This window comes from Leucoraja erinacea, chromosome 12, assembly GCF_028641065.1.
Source record: "Leucoraja erinacea ecotype New England chromosome 12, Leri_hhj_1, whole genome shotgun sequence".
In the NCBI taxonomy this organism is placed as follows: Eukaryota; Metazoa; Chordata; class Chondrichthyes; order Rajiformes; family Rajidae; genus Leucoraja; species Leucoraja erinaceus.
In genome coordinates this window covers 46,452,362-46,474,442 of record NC_073388.1, presented here as the reverse complement: position 1 = coordinate 46,474,442, position 22,081 = coordinate 46,452,362, and the positions used below count along the sequence as shown (strand labels likewise).

At 45.2% G+C, this 22,081-nt stretch overlaps 1 protein-coding gene across 1 annotated transcript in view; it reads right to left on the bottom strand.

The window, feature by feature from the left end:
• The window catches only part of si:rp71-46j2.7 (uncharacterized), a 69,722-nt gene continuing 47,641 nt past the window's right edge, over window positions 1-22,081 (bottom strand). Inside the window, exons 11-16 of the mRNA XM_055644048.1 lie at window positions 21,510-21,623; window positions 16,784-17,118; window positions 14,383-14,449; window positions 12,992-13,173; window positions 10,564-10,655; window positions 1-5,539 (exon numbers count right to left, since the gene is read on the bottom strand). Coding sequence (XP_055500023.1) covers window positions 16,885-17,118; window positions 21,510-21,623 — 348 coding nt within the window. The 3' untranslated portion in view covers window positions 1-5,539; window positions 10,564-10,655; window positions 12,992-13,173; window positions 14,383-14,449; window positions 16,784-16,884. The remainder of the gene's footprint in view (window positions 5,540-10,563; window positions 10,656-12,991; window positions 13,174-14,382; window positions 14,450-16,783; window positions 17,119-21,509; window positions 21,624-22,081) is intronic.

Here is a 22,081-nt window from a genome sequence, read left to right as displayed (position 1 = left end):
TCTGAATCTGAATCTGAGAGGGATATGGACCAAACACGGGCAAGTGGGACAAGTTGAGATGGGACATCCTGGCCAGCATGACCAAGATGGGCCAAAGGGCCTGCTTCCATGTTGATGACTCTACCTTAAGAGTAATGGATTGTTAAACACAGATTTGGGTTGGACCACTGACAAAGTCTTGAATGCCCTTCGTGGAAATTCTAGCTAATGAGTTTCAACATTCTTGTATTTAGTGAATGAGGTGCAAATGCTTTGCATCTGAGACACTAGATGGAGCAATGGGTTACGGTGGAGAACTTGGAAGAGGGTAGACTCACCAACATTTAGACAAGATAGTTTGAAAGGCCTTGATCAAAACATCACACGGTTGACATTGATCCACTTATCCTTATGGTGAATGTGGAGTAAATTTAGGTCAGCAGTGCTCCGCTCACCCCTTTACAGCCAAGAATACATTGTCCCTAACATTTCTGTCCAGTTTTGACTGATTGAAAGGTATAGCGTGGAAACAGGCTCTTTGGCCCATCGAGCTCGCACTATCGATCACCCGTTCACACTAGTTCTATGTCACCGTACTTTCGCATCCACTCCCTACACATTAGGGGGAATTTACAGAGGTCAATTAGCCTGAAAACCCGCACGTCTACGAGATGTGGGAGCACCCAGTGGAAACCCACGCGGCTGCTGAGAGAACGTGCAAACTCCACACAGACAGCACCCATAGTCAGGATTGCAACCAGGTCTCTGGTGCATTGAAGCAGCAGCTCTCCCAGCTTTGCCACTGCGCCCCCCAATGGATTAGAAACATTTTATGTATGTTTATCATTAGTTTCTTCAAAGTAGTCTGTGTGAATTTGAAATGAATTTGGATTCTAATAACAACCAATCTGAAATGAAGTCCCATTCTTTTTCTTATTTGGGTTGACAGTCTGATGCAAAACAAGCACGTTTTGTGCACAGATTAGTAATTAAATGCCCTTTAAGTCTTATTTTATTCTTTCTTCTATGTGCCATTTGCACTCGTAACAATAGCAATAGTTTGCGCTGATGTAACGCCCTTAAAAGTAGCAAGATGTCCCAAAGTGTGTCACAAAGCGTGAACAAGGCAAAGGGACCAATGCTTAAGATTTTAAAAAGATAGGACTAAATGATAGAGAAATGTAGGGAGTTTTAGGAAAGGAATTTTAAAGTCTGAAGACCCAAATGGTAAAGGCGTTGCTTAAAATGGAGAGCAAGGCAGTCAGGAGAAGGAAGCAAGAGCCTAGTACAAAGCGTAAAGCAGAACTCACAAAGAGTTGCGTTTAGTTTATTGTCACATGTACCAAGTTACAGTGAAAACATTTTGTTGCGGGCTAACCAGTCAGCAGAAAGACTATACATAATTACAATCGAGCCGTCCACAGTGTACAGATACATACATGATAAAGGGAATAACGTTTAGTGCAAGATAAAGTCCGATCAAAGATAGTCTGAGGGTCTCCAATGAGGTAGATAGTAGCTCAGAACCGCTCTTTAGTTGGTGATAGGATGGTTCAGTTACCAGATGACAGCTAGGAAGAAAGTGTCCCTGAATATGGAGGTGTGCATTTTCACACTTCTGTACATTTGTCTGATGGGAGAGAGAAGAGGGAGTGACCGGGGGGGTGTGACTCGCCCTTGCTTATGCTGGTGGCCTTGGCGAGGCAGAGTGAGGTGTAAATAAGAGTCAATCAAAAGGAGGGTTTGTTTCATTTATTTTAGAGATACAGCATGGAAACAGGCCCTTCGGCCCATCGAGTCCATACCGGTCTCCGCACATTATCCTACACACTATGGACAATTTACATTTATACCAAGCAAATTAACCTTCAAACTGTACGTCTGGGATGCGTGGGAGGAAACTGAAGATCTCGGAGTAAATCCACACGGTACAGGGAGAACACACAAACATCTTGCAGGTTGCTTTGTGTGATGGTCTGGGCTGCATCGACAACTCTGCAATTTTTTGCAGTCTTGGTTGGATGGAGCAGTTCCCAATCCATGCTGTGATGCGAGCTGCAACACTTGTGGGGAGGAACAGAGTTATTGCTTTGCAAAAGGCATTGTGTATTCTTTTCATTAATGCTCTGCTGGCACAGTTGCTTCCTTGATCCTGACCTCAAATGCTGTCTGTGTGGAGTAAGCACATTCTCCCTGTGACCGCGTGGGTTTCCTGGTTTTCTCCCACACTCCAAAGACAAACACAGACTATTGCAGCATTCATGTCCAACAAGAGCCTCCTCCAACTTTTCCTCATAGAAATCTATCAACATAACTCTCTGGTCGCTTCTCCTCCACAAACTTGTCTAACCTCCCCTTCAATGCATCTATACTAATGAGTACATTGGCACTGTGGTGAATCCAAATAATTCAATTAAAAACAAGGAATTAAAAAAAAAAACTATTGGGAACAAAATGACTGGATTGTTGTAGAAAAGTTCTTTGGAGAAATTAATCTGCCATCTTGCCTGGTCTGGCCCGTTTACAGATGGCAGTCCAAAAAACTAGTTAATTCGTAACTGTCTATTACTAAATTTCCCACTTGATAGAGTGCCATGGAGTCATACACCATGGAGACAGGCCCTTTGGCCCAACTCACCCATGCCAACCAAGATTTCTTGGTAACCGTCTTTTATATATATACTAGACCAAGTGCAGACCCGTTGGGTCTGCTCCCCCAATGGTGTGATCCCCCAACCCAATATTCCACCATGCACCCGTCTCCTCCAATGGAACTGAAGCCGTTGCCAAATGTAAGTTTCTAGCACTCCCCTGCCTCCCTCAATTGCACCTCCCCTGCCTGCTGCAGCAGTGAAAAGTTCAGTGTTCCTGTCTTGCAACTTTGTTTCGAAGTGTGTTGGAAGCTGATAGGAAGGAGCAGCGAATCAAAAGGCAGGAAGGGATCCGTACTGCAGGCGGACGACGGATGGATTTGAGTTTTATATATTAACTAGACCAAGTGCAGACCCGTTGGGTCTGCTCCCCCAATGGTGTGATTCCCCCAACCCAATATTCCACCATGCACCCGTCTCCTCCAATGGAACTGAAGCCGTTGCCAAATGTAAGTTTCCAGCACTCCCCTGCCTCCCTCAATGGCACCTCCCCTGCCTGCTGCAGCAGTGAAAAGTTCAGTGTTCCTGTCTTACAACTTTGTTTCGAAGTGTGTTGGAAGCCGATAGGAAGGAGCAGCCGTCAACGAATCAAAAGGCAGGAAGGGATTCGTACTGCAGGCGGACGGATTTGAGTTTTATATATTAATAGAAGATAGATAGATAGATGTCTTCAATTTCTCTGCAAGTGTGAACATTCGCACAGTATCCACTCTATCAAAGCCTTTCACTTTAAAGGTCTCATAAAAACTCAATATCTCTGAGATTGATTTTTTTTTTCTTGAACAAATTGAGTAGTAACCAGTAGTTTTTTTGTGAAAGATCGAGAATTTATTAAGAACAAATGTCCGTATTCAACAACTGGTGATGGTTGACATGGAGCCACTTGGATATATCCATCCCTCTGGCTTTACATTTCACTCCTCTCGTCTCCCCTTATGCAAGACCCCTTTGCCTCCTTTTCATCTCTAACATTTAACATTTACTCCATCCACCTGCAGTCCAAGCCAGTTACCTGTATCCACCTATCACTTGCCAGGTTTTGTCCTGCCCATACCTCTCTTCACTAGATTTCTCCCCCCTATTACAATCAGTCTGAAGAAGGGGCACAACCGAAAATGCCTGCTGACTATTCTTTCCACAGATACTGCCTGATCCGCTGAGCTACTCCAGTACTTTGTGTTTTGTCCAAGATCCCCTGGATGGAATGATGTTGACCAGTCTGTTCTCCTTCTTCCTGTGGTCCTCTTCAAATGGACCTTACATCTGTATGAATCCACCTGCATTGCTTTATCCCCCCCCCCCCCCCCCCCCAACCCTCAAACACATGACATACATACTCTACCCTAGTCTACTAAATGTTATTGGCTCCAGTGTGCAAAATCCCATTGCCCCATTATCCCCATCCAGGTCAACATCTCACAATAACTTGGTTGGTGTTTACCATCATCTCCCCCACACACTTCAATAGACAATAGGTGCAGGAGTGGCCATTCGATCCGATTCAGTCAATCCAATCCCATCCCAACCTCCCTGCTGGACCTTGCAAACAGCACTCTGCATCTCTCCTGTACTCAATGCCCTGACCCATGTAGGCGCGGTTCCCAAATTTCACCATTCACCCAAACACTAGGGTCAATGTACAGAATAACCTACCAAACCACACATCATTGGCACCTGGAAGGAAACCTGAACATGTGGCGGAGGCCAAGGGGATCACAGGTAGAACGTGAAAACTCATCACTGACAGCACTCAATGCCAGGATTGAGCAAGGGTCACTGGAGATGAATATCTGTGTGGACTGTCGGGGTGTCCTGTATCTGTTCATTTTGGATCCATTGAAGAATTCCATGGGGAGCAGGAATTGAAGGCACACTGTTCTTTCTATATCTGTGGCAGAGCTTTAAAGCCCATTTCAGTTGAATGGCTTGCATTAACTGTGGAATGCTTTGTGTAAACACCAACGTTAAGGCACTTGTGGAAATTCAGATACTTTGGTGTCAACAGTAGCCAGCAATGCTGAAACATAGAGCAATGCTGAAACATAGAGCATCTTTAAAAGCAATAATCAATGTGCAGCAACATCATGGAGTAGACCCGATGATGGAAACGAAGTGTAAACGTCTGTGCTCCCTCAAGCTGTATTTGCATCAGCCCAGGAAACCTAAAAGCAGAGGGGAAAACACTGCTGGCTGCAAAGTACCTTTTTGCCAGGTATTGAAGCATTATTGTCATGTGTACAATGAAGAAAAACTGTTTGTATCCATAGTATAGTGGGCATGACTAAGAGAATAAACAGAGCACAATGAGGTAGATTGGAAGATCACAAATTCATTCCCAGTATATACGACGTCCTTTCAAGATTCGGATATAACAGCGGGGAAGATGTTTTTCTTGAATCTAGTGGTATGTCCTATTGAGCTTTTGCATCTTCTGTCCGATGGGAGAGGGGAATAGAGGGAACGACTAGGAAGTGAGTGGGCTTTGATTATGTTGTCTGCTTTCCTCTGGCAGTGTGAAATGTAGATGGAGTCAATGTCATGGAGGGAGGGGAGGCTGGTGTAAGTGCTGGAATGGGGCTGGCCCATAACTCTCTGTAGTTTCCTGTAGTCTTGGTGAACAGTAATTGCGTACCAAGCTGTGATGCATCTGGAGAGGATGCTTTCTACGGTGAATCTACAGAAATTGGCAAGAATAACTGGAGCCGTGCCGAATTTCCTTAGCCCTCTGTGGACGTAGAGCATTCTAACATAAGCCACTCTTCGTGAAACCAGGCAATTCTCGAGCTTCTTCACAACGGTCCCTCATTTAACTGGTCAACATTGAGGTCTTCCAAGCAAAGGCCAGGATCTTCTTTCCATGAGCCCTTTACCTCTGGAAAGAGTTCAAATAGCAGAAACACCAGGGCTGTCTGTATAAATGCACAACACACACACACACACACACACACAAAACATGTGATTAATTTACATACGTACAACACAATATCAATTCAAAATGAAAGACTCATTCATCCGAATGAAAGCTTATCTTCATCGGGTTTAGCTCAGATTAGTTTAGAGATACAGTGCGGAAACAGGCCCTTCGACCCACCGAGTCCGTGCCGGCCGGTGCTCTAAGCACACAAACACTATCCCACATCCCACACACACCAGGGACAATTTACAATTTTACCAAAGTCAATTAACCTACAAACTTGCGTCTTTGGAGCGTGGGAGGAAACCAGAGCCCTGGGGGATAATGCACGCATTCACGGGGAGAAGATACCAACTCCATACAGCACCCGTAGTCAGGATCGAACTCGGGTCTCTGGTGCTATAAGGCAGTAAGTCGACCTCTGTGCCACCGTGCCACTCCTGGGTAGAAAAGGTTTAGAGGGATATGGGCCAAACATGGGCAGCTGGAACTAGTAAAGTTGGGGCTTTTTGGTCAGCATGGGCAATTTGGGCCGAAGGGCCTCGTTCCGTGCTGTGTGACTATGAATAGGATTGCCCAAATAACACGTTTAAAATAGTCACTTTGTTCAAAGAAACTTTAGAAGCACAGTTTGTTAATCAATATTAGTGTGATGCTTTATAGAGTCATACAGCATGGAAACAGGCCCTTCGGCCCAACCTGCCTATGCTGGCCCTGTCTCCACTCATCCCACCTACCTGCATTTGGTTCATATCCCTCTAAATCTTTCCTATCCATGCACCTGTCCAAATGACTTTAAAATGTCATGATATCACCGGCCTCAACTACCTCCTTTGGCAGCTCGTTCCATATACCCACCTCCGTTTATATGAAAAGGTTGCCTCTCAGGTAAACACAAATTGGAAGACAAAAACATAAAACACAAAATGTTATAGTTCAGCAACACCAGGGCTACCGATCAATAAAATCTCAACTGAGTGGAAAAAAGAGAGTAATGCCCCTGTCCCACTTAGGAAACCGGAACGGAAATCTCTGCAGACTTTGCGCCCCACCCAAGGTTTCCATGCGGTTCCCGGAGGTTTTTGTCAGTCACCCTACCTGCTTCCACTACCTGCAACCTCCGGCAACCACCTGCAACCTCCGGGAACCGCACGGAAACCTTGGGTGGGGCGCAAAGTCTCCAGAGGTTTCCGTTCAGGTTTCCTAAGTGGGACAGGGGCATTAAGGTTAATACTAATCCGTGACCTATTTGTGGGATGGTTTCATCTGTATTTGAGAAAGAAAGCTTATATAAAAACGAAACTGAAGAAACCATTCACCCCTTTATTATTCACCCTGTTCTATTTCTTCAGTGAGACTTTGGCAGATGTTGTCTCCTTTCTGATCAAAGTTTCCAAAAATCTTTCAACCTCCAGCTTGAACATAAACAAGCAGAGCATCCAAACACACCAATGTACAGAATTCTGGGGATTTAGGCCCCTTCACATTGACATTTCTCCTCAGCCCAGTGCTAACTAGCTGATGGTTTATCCTGAGAGTGTGCCACTGAATTTCAGCATGTCCATCTAGCGTCTAGTCAACCTCTCCCAAAACCATGCACGTTTCAATAAAATCGCCACGTTCTGGTACGTCCCTGCAAGTGCTGTTCTACATTCATTATTCCTCACAGCCAGTTCAACTTAGAAATGGATCAAGTGGGCCTAACCTAACGCACTCCACGCCAAGTAAGTCCTTGAGCTCTTGGATGAACATTACAGCGACTATGTGTAGGAAGGAACTGCAGATGCTGGTTTAAACCGAAGATAAACACAAAAAACTGGAGTAATGGGACAAAGTTACTCCAGCCTTTTGTGTCCATTACACAAACTACTTTAAACGTTCTCTTCCCAAAGCTCGGTACAATGTCGGCAAGACAGATTTTGTATTCCACCCTCTTTCAATAAAAAAAAACAACCTACCTATGGTCTGCTGCGTCTACATGTTTTCTTTCCACATCACACTCACAACAGGACTCCTGGCTCTTTGCATACATCAACGTCTGCTAATTTCTCACCATTTAAAATCCATTGGTTCTTTTATTCATTTGAAGGGCAAGTGATTGTATTTATTGCTTATCATGACCTTTTCCAAAGGAACTTATGGTCAATGAACTCACATTGTCGCTGTCATTATAAAAAAACGTCACAGCCAATTTAGGGTGATACAGTGGCGCAGCTGGTGGAGTTGCTGCCGCTCAACGCCAGAGACCAAACTCGAGTGTTGTCTGTGTGGAGTTTACACGTTCTCCCCGTGAACACGTGTGTTTCCTCCCGTGCTCCAGACATATTTAGTTTAGTTTATTGTCACGTGTACTGAGGTACAGTGAAAAGCTTTTGTTGCGTGCTAACCAGTCAGTGGAAAAACTCTACATAATTACAACAGTGTACACATACATGATGAAGTTAGTAATGTGAATATGGTTTATTGCAATATCAAGTCGATAAAGTATGATCAAAGATGGTCCGAGGGTCTCCAACAAGGTAGATAGTAGCTCAGGACCGCTCTCTAGTTGTTGGAAGAATGGTTCTGATGCCTGATAACAGCTGGGATGAAACTGTCCCTGAATCTGGAGGTGTGCGTTTTCACACTTCTGTACCTCTTGCCTGATGGGAGAGGGGGTGGGGAAGAGGGAGTGGCCAGGAGCACAACTCATCCTTGATGATGCTGCTGGCCTTGCCGAGGCAGCGTGAAGTGTAGATGGAGTCAATGGAAGGGACCGATGGTCTGGGCTGCGTCCACAATTCTCTGCAATTTCTTGCGGTCTTGGATGGAGCTGTTCCCAAACCACGCTGTGATGCGTCCCGATAAAATGTTTTCTACTGCGCATCTGTCGAAGTTGGTGAGAGATGTTGGGGGCAACAACTTCCTCCCACATCCCAAAGACGTGCGGGTTTTGTGGGTTAATGTAAATTGCCGCTAAGTGGGTGGGGAGGGGATCCAAAAATGGGAATGACTCATTTGGAACTAGTGTGAATGGGTGATCAGTGGTTGGCATGCAATCAGTGGGCTGAAGGGTCTGTTTCCATGCTGTATCTTTCATTCATCCGTTCAATCAATTTGCATGCAGTGAGTTTGCATCAGGGCAAGGCAAGTTGACTGCACGCAAACAGCAAAAATGTCAATCGATTTTAGTGATGATGGTTGAAGGTGAAACCTAGGCCAGCACACAGCAAGAGTTCCGTTTCACCTCTGCATGAGAAAGCTAACATGACCTCAATTTAACATCTCATCCAAAAGACATGATAACACTCCCTCGCTCGCTATCTTCTTGTGCTCGTACCACCTCCCTTACACCTTGTCCTTGTGCCTCCTCCCTCGACTCCATCCAGAGACCCCGGCAGTCCTTTCAGGTTAGACATAAGACAGAGGTTCCCATGTACCTTCTTTAACCTCATCGACTGCATCTGGTGTTCGTGATGTGAGCTCCTGTACATCGGTGAAACCAAACGTAGACTCGCCGAACACTTACACTTGGTCCGCCGAGGGGAACTACGTGATCTCCCAGACTCTCCTTCCCATTCCCATACTAACCTTTCCGTCCTGGGTCTCTTCCATTGCCAGAGTGAGGCCCCATGCAAATTGGAGGATCAGCATCCCATATCTCGCTTCGATAGCTTACAACCCAGCGGTATGAACATTAAATTCTCTAATATAAAGTAACCTCTACATACTTTACCTCTACTCTCCCTGCCCCACCCCCCTCCATTCCCTACTTTCAGTCTGAAGAGGGATCCCGACCCGATACGTCACCAATCCTGTTTCTTCAGAGATGCCGAGTTACTCCCACACTTTGTATCTACTTTTTGACAATCCTGTGTAATTAACATTTTCAGGCTATCTTGAGTGAAACCCACCCGGTCCATCACCGGCAATGACCTCCCCACCATCCCTAAAGCATCAAAGAGGCAGGCAGCATCATCAAAGACCCGCACCACCCTGGCCATGCCCCCACTTCACCCCTACCATCGGGAAGAAGGTGCAGGAGTTGGAAAACTGTGACCATCAGGTTCTTGAACACGACACAACACTAACCTATGGACTACCGCTGGTTGCACTAAGGACCTCAGGCATTTTTGCACCCATATTGAGGTTATTAATTTATAGGTTTTTTGTTTATTACAGGCAGTCCCGACTTATGTAAGGGTTACGTTCTGTGAATCCTTAAGGGCCTGACCCACTTGGCCGTCATTTGCGCCTCATTTACGCATTGTGACGCACGGGTAGCGTGGGACGGGCGCATGGAGCGGCGTGGAGGAGTGGAGTTGCGAGCGGTATCGCACGGCGCTCCGGTGCTGCACGAAATCCTCGCACGCCACCTGCGTGACGTATCGCGTATGCACGCTGACGCATTGGGTATGCACGCTAACGCATTGGCGTGGCACGTTGCATCCCGACATCTCGCGTGTATCACGTGGTAATGCATTGTACGTCACCGTGTGTAACCATGTGTCACCGCGTGCCGCAGGGTATTCTAATGACGTCACACACACACCAGACGACATGATGACACGTGACTTGCGCGTGACCTCGCGTCGACCTATTTTACATATGATGCGTAAATGAGGAGCAAATGACAGCCAAGTGGGACAGGCCCTTTACGTTAGTCACATTGTACGCAAGTCAGAATCACTGGATCTCGCCATTGGAGCACTTTCTATGGTGCATGGCCTTCTAGGTTAGCACCGCCACCATGGGCGGCTTGTTTCTGGTGTAAACATGAGTGATCGTACTGTGTTGTGGAAATTACAAACTGCCTTGATTGCACTCGGGACTGAGTACAGAATGGTGTGAGTTTACATAAGTCGCCTATTGTGTAAGTTGGGGAGTGTGTATATATTATCTGCGTGTATTGTGCAACAGGCCCGTTAAGCTCTGCAAGTAAGAATTTCATTGTTTCGTTGTTGGTACATACAACAATCAAACACTCTCGACTGCGTGTGGTAGGGGAACGCGGAGAGCATTTAATTTTGTGGTACTTACATATACTAATCTCTTGTTGGTTTCCACATCTTGAAATACTGTCATTAGATTGTTGATGACTTCTTTTCCATGCAGTAACTTTAGGAAAAATGCTGAAATGAAACAAAGTAAAGATCACCATCCCAGCACGGTAATCCTGTATATGACTCCGCAGATGCTACCTGACCTGATGAGTATTTCCAGCAGTCTCTGTTTTTATTTCAGGTTTCTCGCATCTGCAGTGTTCTAGTTTTGCAAATACCAGCACGTTCGAAAACTGGTGCATTAAAATTTAAATATCTTGTGATTCATAAATGTCACACTTACAGGCAACTTTTGTTATAAATTGATAGGCTGAGCTAAATTTTAATCCCCATGTTTTAATGTTGGTGCAAATGAAAACTTTTTTAGAGGGAGACACAGAATTGAAAGAGGGTCTTCGGCCCAACGAGTCCAAATTTGGTTGAATTTAGAGATATGGCGCGGAAACAGGCCGACCGAGTCCTGTGATCACCCCGTTCACTAGCACTGTCCTTCACACTGGGGGCAACTTACAATTTTCGGTCATTGGAGTGTGGGAGAAAACTGGAGCATTCGGTGAAACCCCATGCAGTTACAGGGAGAATGTACACACAGTCAAGATCGAACCTGGGTCTCTGGCACCATAAGGCAGCAACTCTGTACTGCCCCAAAATGGGACTAGCTCAGTTGGGCGACCTGATTGGCATGAACATGTTAAGCTGAAGGGCGTATTTCCATCCCGTATACCTCCATGAGTCTACAACATCCTGCCACCATCAGAAATTCAACTGGAGTCTTGGATGGAACAAACCAATTCTTCACAACCCAAGTACAGATCACAAGAAGGATGTGAAGGTTTTGGAGATGGTCCACAAATCATTTACAACCAATGGTTCCAGAAGATCTGCGGCAGATGAACAAATGCTTAATCACAGAAATAGCTTTTGAGCTTCTTAAAGTAGTAAGAGAAAGGAAGGCAGGGTGGTTCCAGATGGAAGTCCAAAGCTTAGGGACACAACTGCTGAATGGTAGCATGATAGTTACAAATACTGCATTATAATCCAGAGGCACTCATGAATTCAAATCACATGCTGGGGCAAAAAGTTTTAATGATATAAATTCTGGATTTTTAGACATTGGTAATGACGTCTAGACTCCACCACCACTTGTGTCCATCGATCTCCCTTGATTGTCAACAATCACTAACATCCCCTTTTGTTCCCCCCACCATTTTCCTTTCCCCGCAGCTCTAAATGTCTCAAGGGGCTGTCCCACTTGGGTGACCTAATTGGCGAGTTTAAAAGAGTTTGAAAAAAATGACATGTTGAAGACCTCCTTCGACTATGTAGAAGATCTCCTTCAACCTCCTTCGACTATGATGAAGACTATCTACGACTACCTTCGACTATGATGAAGACTATCTACGACTACCTTCGACTACACTCGATTAATTACGACTAACTTGCCAACCTACTACGACTGAACCTACGAGTAAAAAAAAGTATCGATTTTTTCCATGGCGACCTTTTTTTACTCGCAGGCATTTTTTAACATGTTGAAAAAAACTCCGCGACCTAGGCTGAGGCTTTGAGTACGCGGAGACCACTCTCGAGCATGAAGGAGAGTTACAAAGACCTCCTAGGACCTCGTGTCGACCATGCCGCGAGTACGAGTCGAGGGAAAACTCGCCAGAACTCGCGGATTAGGTCGCCCAAGTGGGACTGGCCCTTAACTTTTCCTAGTTCTAGTGAAAGATCAGAGAGCTGAAACATTAACTTGTGTGTTTTATTTCTCCACACTTGCTTCCCAACCTGCTGAGTATTTGACGAGGAGTAGGCGGCGAAAATCAGTAGATAGGACCAAAGGCTCCTCTAGTATCTTTCGATAGGACTGTTGGCACTTTGGTAACTTTGTCAGCGCCACCAAGTGGCAACACTGGGTTGTATACAAAAAGCATCTCACTGTAACTAGGTACATATGACAATAAAGTATCATTTATTCATTCATGGATTTTCAGCATCTGCAGTATTTAATATGGGATGAAACAAGTTTTTTTACATCCTCGGGTTCACTGAGGGAAGTTACAATTGGGATTGGAATATTCCCGTCTTGTTTGAAACCAGTCCGGGGATTGACACTAACCATGGTTAAATAATAGGAGGCACGAGAGTCCAGATGAAGGGTCTCAACCCGAAACATCACCTGTCCATTCCATCCACACATGCAGCGTGACACACTGAGTCCCTCCAGCAAATCTACTTTTGCCGCTGCAGTGAGTAATAGGATTGGACTCGGCAGAAAGACTGTCAGCCTCAGAGCAGGTTAAAGGGGCAAGAATAGGGCAAGAATAGACTGGAAGGGGTGGGAGCGGAGTGAGGGTTGTGTGTGCTGGAAACTTCAACAAAATGTCTGGGAAACCTAACTTTACCTGGCGTTTTGCTCAGCAGTAACTCAATGGCTTTTTCTTTTGCAATGGCTTTTTCTTCATTAGATCTTTCTGGAGGTGGACAAGCTGGGATTCCATTTGGCCACAACACCTCTCTGAGTTGATCTATGTACGAAGCTACCTGCTCTTTACTCAAGAACCGGTCGACAAATTTCTTCAGAGATCTGTGTAAGTAACACAACACAAAGAGTAAAATATAGCACATGCACATGAGGATTCAATGGATTCAATGCCAACACTAAAGAAGGGACTTGACCCAAAACGTCACCTATTCCTTTTCTCCAGAGATGCTGCCTGACCCATTGAGTTACTCCAGCTTTATGTGTCTGTCTACAATTAAAGACTTGTGGTTTGCTGGTTTGAACCAAAGATAGATACAAAATGCTGGAGTAACTCAGTGGAACAAGCAGCACCTCTGGAGAGAAGGAATAGGTGAGAAGGAATGGGCTTCGGCTCGAGACCCTTCTTCAGACTGGTGATAGACACAAAATGCTGTAGTAATTCAGTGGGACAGGCAGCATCTTTGGAGATAAGGCACAAAATGTTGGAGTAACTCAGCTGGGGACAGGCAACAAACAGTTTTGACCCGAAACGTCACCCATTCCGTTTCTGCAGAGATGCTGCCTGTCCCGCTGAGTTACTCCAGCATTTTGTATCTATCTTTGGTTTAAACCAGCATCTGCCTGATTTGGGTCAGACTGATTGTAGTAAGGCAAAGAAAGCTGGAAAAGAGGTGGGGACGGGACAAAGTTGGGCAAGTGATAGGTGAATACAGGTGAGAGGAGAGGGGGTTTGATCGGCAGACGTCAGACAAAGGCTAGAGATAAAAAGGAGACAAAAGGGTGTCAGATAAGTCAAGTCAATGTTATTTCTATAGCACATTTGAAACAACTCTCGTTGACCAAAGTGCTTTATATCAGTGCAGGTACTAACGTGTTTCATACAGTGGTACACAGATCTAACAATACATATATAAATACATACATACAGCGCTTCCTCAGAGGACCTCAAGAAACGCTTGTGAGTAGAAATAAGTTTTAAGTCTAGACTTAAATTAGTTGATGGAGGGGGCAGTTCTGATGAGAAGAGGGATGCTGTTCCACAGTGTAGGTGCTGCAACCGCAAAAGCGCGGTCGCCCCTGAGCTTGTACTTGGACCGCGGGATAGTCAGTAGCCCCAAGTCGGCCGACCTGAGGCTCCTGGAGGTAGAATGGTGGGTTAAGGGAGAAGGAGTGAAATGTAACGCCAGAGGAAGGGATATCGGTAGATGCGGGTGGGCAGGATAGTGGGTGAAATGGGATATACTTTCCTCAAGTCTAAATTACAATCTACTGTTTTCCAATTGTTAAGTACATTATTCACAGGCCACTTACTTCTTCGCGATTACCAGGACACATTTTACCAGTTTCATTGCAAGCGTTATCTTGAAGTAACCATGCTCTGCAAAAGATGAGTACACTTGTGAAGACTGATGGGAGACCACATTTAGTCAAATCACAAACACAATTGATATCCTAAGATAGAAACAAAATGCTGGAGTAACTCAGCGGGACAGGCAGCATCTCGAGACCCATCTTCCAACTGAAGGGTCGAGACCCAAAACGTCACCCATTCCTTCTTCAGACTGAAGCATCTCGACCCAAAACATCATCCATTCCTTCTCACCAGAGATGCTGCCTGTCCCGCTGAGTTACTTTAGCTTTTTGTGCCTATCTTTGGTTTAAACCAGCATCTGCAATTCCTTCCTCTACATTGATATCCTAAGGGCGGGTAAACACTGCAATATAATTAAAAACAGAAAAGGGGAAATTATTAAAGAGTATTAAATAATTAAACCACTCTTTCTTTACCCACATCTCACCAAATGTTACCCGTTCAGCATTTATCCAACTCCCTGTTTAAGGTTAATGTTGTACTTGCTTCCTCAAGAAAGATGGAACATGTACAGGGCTCTGGTGAGACCACATCTGGAGTATTGTGTACAGTTTTGGTCTCCTAATTTGAGGAAGGACATCCTTGTGATTGAGGCAGTGCAGCGTAGGTTCACGAGATTGATCCCTCGGATGGTGGGACTGTCATATGAGGAAAGATTGAAAAGACTAGGCTTGTATTCACTGGAGTTTAGAAGGATGAGGGGATATCTTATAGAAACATAAAATTATAAAAGGACTGGGCAAATGCAGGAAAAATGTTCCCAATGTTGGGTGAGTCCAGAACCAGGAGCCACAGTCTTAGAGTAAAGGGGAGGTCATTTAAAACTGAGGTGAGAAAAAACTTTTTCACCCAGAGAGTTGTGAATTTATGGAATTCCCTGCCACAGAGGGCAGTGGAGGCCAAGTCACTGGATGGATTTAAGAGAGAGTTAGATAGAGCTCTAGGGGCTAGTGGAGTCAAGGGATATGGGGAGAAGGCAGGCACGGGTTATTGATAGGGGACGATCAGCCATGATCACAATGAATGGCGGTGCTGGCTCGAAGGGCCGAATGGCCTCCTCCTGCAACTATTTTCTATGTTTCTATGATGAACGTTTTCTCTGTTTAGTTTTGTTTAATTTGGAGATACAGCTCAGAAACCGGCCCTTCGGCCCAGACCAGTGATCGATCCCCATACTCTAGCACTATCCTACACACTAGGGCCAATTTATAATTTTCACTGAAGCCAATTGACCTACAAACGTGTACGTCTTCGGAGTGTGGGAGGAAACCGCAGCAGCCGGGAAAAACCCACGCAGTCGTGGGGAGAAAGTACAAACTAGGTACAAACAGCAGCCGCAGTCAGGATCAAACCCGGGTCTCTGGTGCTGTGAGGCAGCAACTGTGACTTTGCATACACATTAAAGAAAAACCTTAACCTCAGATGATCGAGGAGATTTGGTCTGTCGACAAACACTGACTGGTTGCATCGCTGCCTGGTTCGACAATTCGAACACCCAGGAACAAAGGAGATGACAGAGAGTGGTGAACACTGCCCCGGACCATCACGGATACTGACCTCCCCATCATCGAAGGGATCTATAGGAGGACTTGTATTCCGCTTGGGCAGTCTGCACCCTAGCGGCATGAACATTGACTTCTCCAATTTCCGGTAGCCCTTGCTGTCTCCTCCCCTTCTCAGCTCCCCCTCAGCCCTCTTCCTTTCTCCTTTCTTCTCCCAGCCCCCACCACCCTACATCAGTCTGAAGAAGGGTTTTGGCCCGAAACGTTGCCCATTTCCTTCGCTCCATAGATGCTGCTGCACTCGCTGAGTTTCTCCAGCACTTTTGTCTACCTTCGATTTTCCAGCATCTGCAGTTCCTTCTTACAAACATTATATATTTCCTGCCCAATAACAGGTCTGTTAAGTTGCTGCAAGTGACAATGTCATTGGTGCTTTGCCTGTACATGTGACAATTGAACACTGTTGACTCCCTCAAAGGAGTCAGCATTTGAACAAGTCTGAACAAGATGCGGGTCTAATGGTATTGTGGGCGGACACTCGAACATAAACAACAGGTTAGGAAAAAGTCAATTTGGAGGGACATCAATTGTGACCTTGCACACACATGAAAGAAAAACCTTCACCTCAGAAGATCGTGGAGATTTGGTCTGTCGACAGATACTCTATCAAACTCTTGATTTTACAGGTGTCAGGGGTTATGGAGAGAAGCAGGAGAATGGGGTTACGAGGGAGAGATAGGTCAGCCATGATTGAATGGCGGAGTAGACTCGACGGGCCGAATGGCCTCATTCTACTTCTATCTCTTATGATCTAATTTCAAAAAGTAATATGGTTCACCTGTACACATTACTTCTTCCAGGAGTTTGTGCAGGGGGCCTGCAATGCCTCCGGGTAGTTCGGCAATCCTTCCAGAAACCCTTGTCCGTCTCCTTCTGTGACTAATGTTGGTTTTGTTGTGCATTGTCCTCCTCAGGGTTGTGTGCCATGGACCTGAAGGAGAGGCCATATTCTGTGCTTTCAGAACTGTTTGTTGAATGAAGTGACTTGTTGGATGCTGCGTCCTGGATCTCCGCGTTTCCTGGACTTGCTTTGGGTCTCTCAACAGTTTCTACCCCATCATCCACATCCTGGTCACGTGAGCCCCCTGAAGTAACACTCTCCGCATCGTTTTCCTATGAGACACAACAGATCGGTGAAAAAGGCGTTGCATTTGAAATGATCGTGGAAGCTTAGGTTGGCACAGTTGGTCAGAACCACTGCCTCACAGCGCCAGAGACCCCGGTTCGATCCTAACCTCGGATCCTGTGTGTGTGTGGAGTTTGCATGTTCTCCTTGTGACTGCATGGGTTTTCTCCGGTTTCCTCCCACAATCCAAAAGCGTGCGGGTTTGTAGGTTAATTGGCCTCTGTAAATTGCCCCTGTTGTGTAGAGAATGGGTGAGAAAGTGGAATAACATGGAACTGGGGTGAATGGATGATCGATGGTTGGTGCGGCCTTGTTGGACCAAAGGGCCTGTTTCCATGTTGTATCTCTAAAACTAAAACTGTAACAACTAAATAAGCTCCATTTGTTATTCGTTACCAATGGCTGTTACTTTCTTCTCCAGTCACTGCTTTCCCCCTCCAATTCCACACATCCTTTTGGTTGCAGCATCTTACACAACCCTGACTTTTTCTTGTCTCACCATCGGCATTCGTACCTCCAACCGCCAAGGCCCAAGCTCTGGAAATCAATCCTTCACGAGGGACTATAAAATCCAACACTTTGCTTCTCAGGTCTCTTAAATTTTTCCCCTCCTCATTCAAAACCCGTACCCTCTAGTTCTGGACTCCTCTATCCTGCAAAGGAAGACGGTCTCCATTCACTTTATCGATACCTCTCATGATTTCGTACATCCCTATCGAGTCACCACTCCGCCTCTATCCTTCAGGGAAGAAAGTCACAGTCTATCCTGCCTCTCCCTACAATTCAAGTTCTCGAGTCCTGGCAACGTGCTGTTCTACTTACATATAACAGAACAATACAGCACAGGAACAGGCCATTCTTTAGTCAGAGGGTGGTGAATCTGTGGAATTCTCTGCCACAGAAGGCTGTGGAGGCCAAGTCAATGGATATTATTTAGGCAGAGATAGATAGATTCTTGACTAGTACGGGTGTCAGAGGTTATGGGGAGAAGGCAGGAGAATGGGGTTAGAAGGGAGAGATAGATCAGCCATGATTGAATGGTGGAGTAGACTTGATGGGCCGAATGGCCTAATTCTACTTCTATCACTTATAGCCTCATGATTCGACCCTCAATGTTTTGTGCGAACATGATGCCAATTTAAGATGCTCTCATCTGTCTGCACATAATCCACACCCCTCTATTTCCTGCATTTCCATGCGCCTATCTAAAAGCCTCTTAAATGCCATTATTGCATCTACCACCACCCCTGACAGCATGTTCCACTGTCCCCCACTGTGTAAAAATCATGCCCCACACATCTCCATTAAACTTCCCCCCTCTCGCCTTATAGCTATGCCCTCTAGTGTTGGACATTTCCACCCTGGGGAAAAAGGTTCTGACTGCTTACCGTATCATGTTATATACTTCTATCAAATCTTCCATTAACCTCCGACATTCCAGTGAAAACCTCTTCTGCACCCTTCCCAAAGTCTCCACATCTTTCCTGTAAGGAACTGCTCCCAATACTCCACTTTGGCCTAACCAGAGTCCTATAGAGCTGTATCATGACTTCCTGACTCTTACATTCAATGCCCCGAGCAATGAAGGCAAACATACCATACGCCTTCTTTACCACCCTATCTACTTGTGCTGCCTTTAATGAGCTATGAACTTGGACAGTGATGAAAGCTAATGGCATGTTGGCCTTCATAACAAGAGGAGTTAAGTATAGGAGCAAAGAGGTCCTTCTGCAGTTGTACAGGACCCTAGTGAGATGACACCTGGAGTATTATGTGCAGTTTTGGTCTCCAAATTTGAGGAAGGACATTCTTGCTATTAAGGGATTGCAGCATAGGTTCACAAGGTGGGACTGTCATATGTTGAAAGAATGGAGTGGCTGGGCTTGTATACACTCGAATTTAGAATGAGAGGGGTTCTTATTGAAACATATAAGATTATTAAGGGATTGGACACGCTAGAGGCAGAAAACATGTTCCCGATGTTGGGGGGAGTCCAGAACCAGGGGCTACAGTTTAAGAATAAGGGGTAGGCCATTTAGAATGGAGATGAGGAAAAACCTTTTCACCCAGAGAGTTGTGAATCTGTGGAATTCTCTGACTCAGAAGGCAGTGGAGGCCAATTCTCTATATGCTTTCAAGAGAGAGTTAGATAGAGCTCTTAAAGATAGCGTAGTCAAGGGATATGGGGAGAAGGCAGGAACGGGGTACTGATTGGGGATGATCAGCCATGATCACAGTGAATGGCGGTGCTGGCTCGAAGGGCCGAATGGCCTACTCCTGCACCTGTTGTCTATTGTCTCCAAGATCCTTCCGCACATCAATGTTGTTAAGGTTCATACCATTAACTGTACACTCTGCCCATACTTGTTCTGCCTCCCATTTTAACCACAGCACCTACGACAGTAACCCCCCTCCCCTCCCCCTCCCCACACCTCTACGACAACATTGTCCAGCTTTACAAAGCTGTATTCTCACAGACTGGAACCTGGTAACATCCAAAACATGGGATCACACATTCAGCTCAAACTGTTTGAGGGACATTGAGGGACAGGAATGAGTTATCTTTCACTAATGCAAGATTGCCCCACACCAAATCAGGTTCCATTGTAAACAAGGCCTTGGTCAGAGTGAAGGACGTACAAAGGAACAGTAAGAGAACCAAGAAATCTCAGTTCATTAGTATAGTTTAATTTAGTTTAGAGATACGGTATTATTTAACTTTCTCATCCACTCTACACATTGGGGACACTTTTTATTTTATGGTGGCCAATTAATCTACAAACCCGTGCAAACTCTTCACTTACAGCACCCGATGTCAGGATCGAACCGCATCCATGTCGCTATGAGGCAAAGGCTCTACCAGCTGTGCTGCCCCTAAATGTCCCCTCCTCTTCCCGTGTCATCGGTACCCATCAGCTGGGCAGAAAAAACTATGTACAAAAGAATCACGCAGAAACAATTGAAGAATTTGAATGCTTGTCCTTGCTTTCTTGTGGTTGGCATGTCCACATATTATTGTAGTGTGCAAGTGTGAACAACAAACTGTGCCACTTCATCTCCATTTATTTTCCCCCAAGGCAAAGACCTGAAAACACCAGCACAACATTCAGCTTCATGGGGGAATCAAACTCTAAGCTGGAAGTCCAACACAGCAGCAGTCGAGACTCCTGGTGCCAGGGTCCATATTCTCGAGGGGGAGGGGGAGCAGCCAGGAGTCATCGTGCATTTGGCACAAATGCCATAGGTAGGAATAGGGATGAGGTGCTGCAACATGAGGGAGTTGGGGTAACAGGTTAAAAAGTAGGACTTCCAGGGTAGGAATCAAGAACCAGAGGACATAGGTTTAAGGTGAGAGGGGAAAGATTTAATAGGAACCCGAGGGACAGCTTTTTGTTTTTACACAATGGGTGATGGGTATATGGAACGGGCTTCTGGAGGAGGTAATTGAGGCAGGTAGTATCTCAACGTTTAAGAAACCTTTGGACAGGTATGAGGATAGGGTAGGTTTAGAGGGATATGGGATAAACGCAGGCAGGTGGGACTAGTGTAGATGGGGCATGTTGGTTGGTGTGGCCAAGTTGGGCCAAAGGGACTGTTTCCACACTGTATAACTCTATGACTCTACCGAGGAAGTTCTGCACTTGATGTTTCTCCAAGGAGGTCCTTTCTCTGCACAGAAGGACACACAAAGCCCCACGTAACGAAAAGTTGGAGATTCATTCCTCATCTGCCAGTCAATATCGATCTCAACATCACAAAAACAAACACTGGTCAAATATCTGCTCATTATTAACTTGCTACTTTTGGAAGCTTGCTGTGGGCAAGTTGGTTTCTCTTATTTTCTGTGAGATAAAGGCATTGTACTTCAGAAAATCACACCATAGGCCGCAACACACTTCGGCGTGTACTGAGGATACAAAAGGCTCTAATCGGAATGCAATTTTCTTTTCTATTTAACCCAATGAAGCTGAGCACGTGGAAATCATTCAAAACAACGGTTAGATACGTTGCAAAATAAAAGATCTAGTGATGGTATGAAGCAATTAATCATCCAACAATTAAAATTAAAATACTATAATAAAACCAAATTTCTTTCCCAATGTCCATTCTGAGCATACCTGGACTTTGTTTTAGATTTAATGGTCTATATGCAGCTAAACATGCATCCTACTAAGATGACCTCTCCAATCACCTCACTTGTCAGTAATGGGACCATTGGATGGAGAAATGGTCTTGTTCATGACAGTGTCAGATCTATCGATGTTCTCAGCCCTCAGTTTAAGTCGCCTTTAAAGATTTTTTTTTTTAAACTTGTTAACAGAATAAACCAGACGCAGCATACAAAAGGAGACATTGTTTCCGCTTTCTGTGCTCGTACCTCATCCTCCTCAGCAAACAGCGACGTTAGCAGCCCCCAGTAGTCCCGATCATCGGCCGATAAGAAGTTCAGGACCGTCTCACAGCACAAAATGGACTCGTCAGAGCTCAACGCCTGCAACAGAAAATACACCAGGTTTGAATCCAACCTGTTGGATTGAAGACACAAAATGCTGACATACACTCCCGCACTTTGTGTCTATCTTCGGTTGAAACCAGCATCTGCAGTTCCTTCCTGCACACTGTTGGATTTAAAATGCGTGTTTCTTAAACTTAGCTTCCTACCCAGTGAAAGTGCAGAAACATTGCAATGGACTTATTTCTGTACAGAACCTTGTTCTTGTTATATGCTACAGCAAGTAATAATAGAAGGTTCTGTTTGGAAGAAGGGAAGAGAATTCTCTAGGAAGGCTCTCATTTAGCTGGAAGCAATGCAGAGAAGATTTCAGATTCAGATTCAGATTCAATTTTAATTGTCATTGTCAGTGTACAGTACAGAGACAACGAAATGCATTTAGCATCTCCCTTGAAGAGCGACATAGCAAACGATTTGAATAAAAAATAAATAATAAG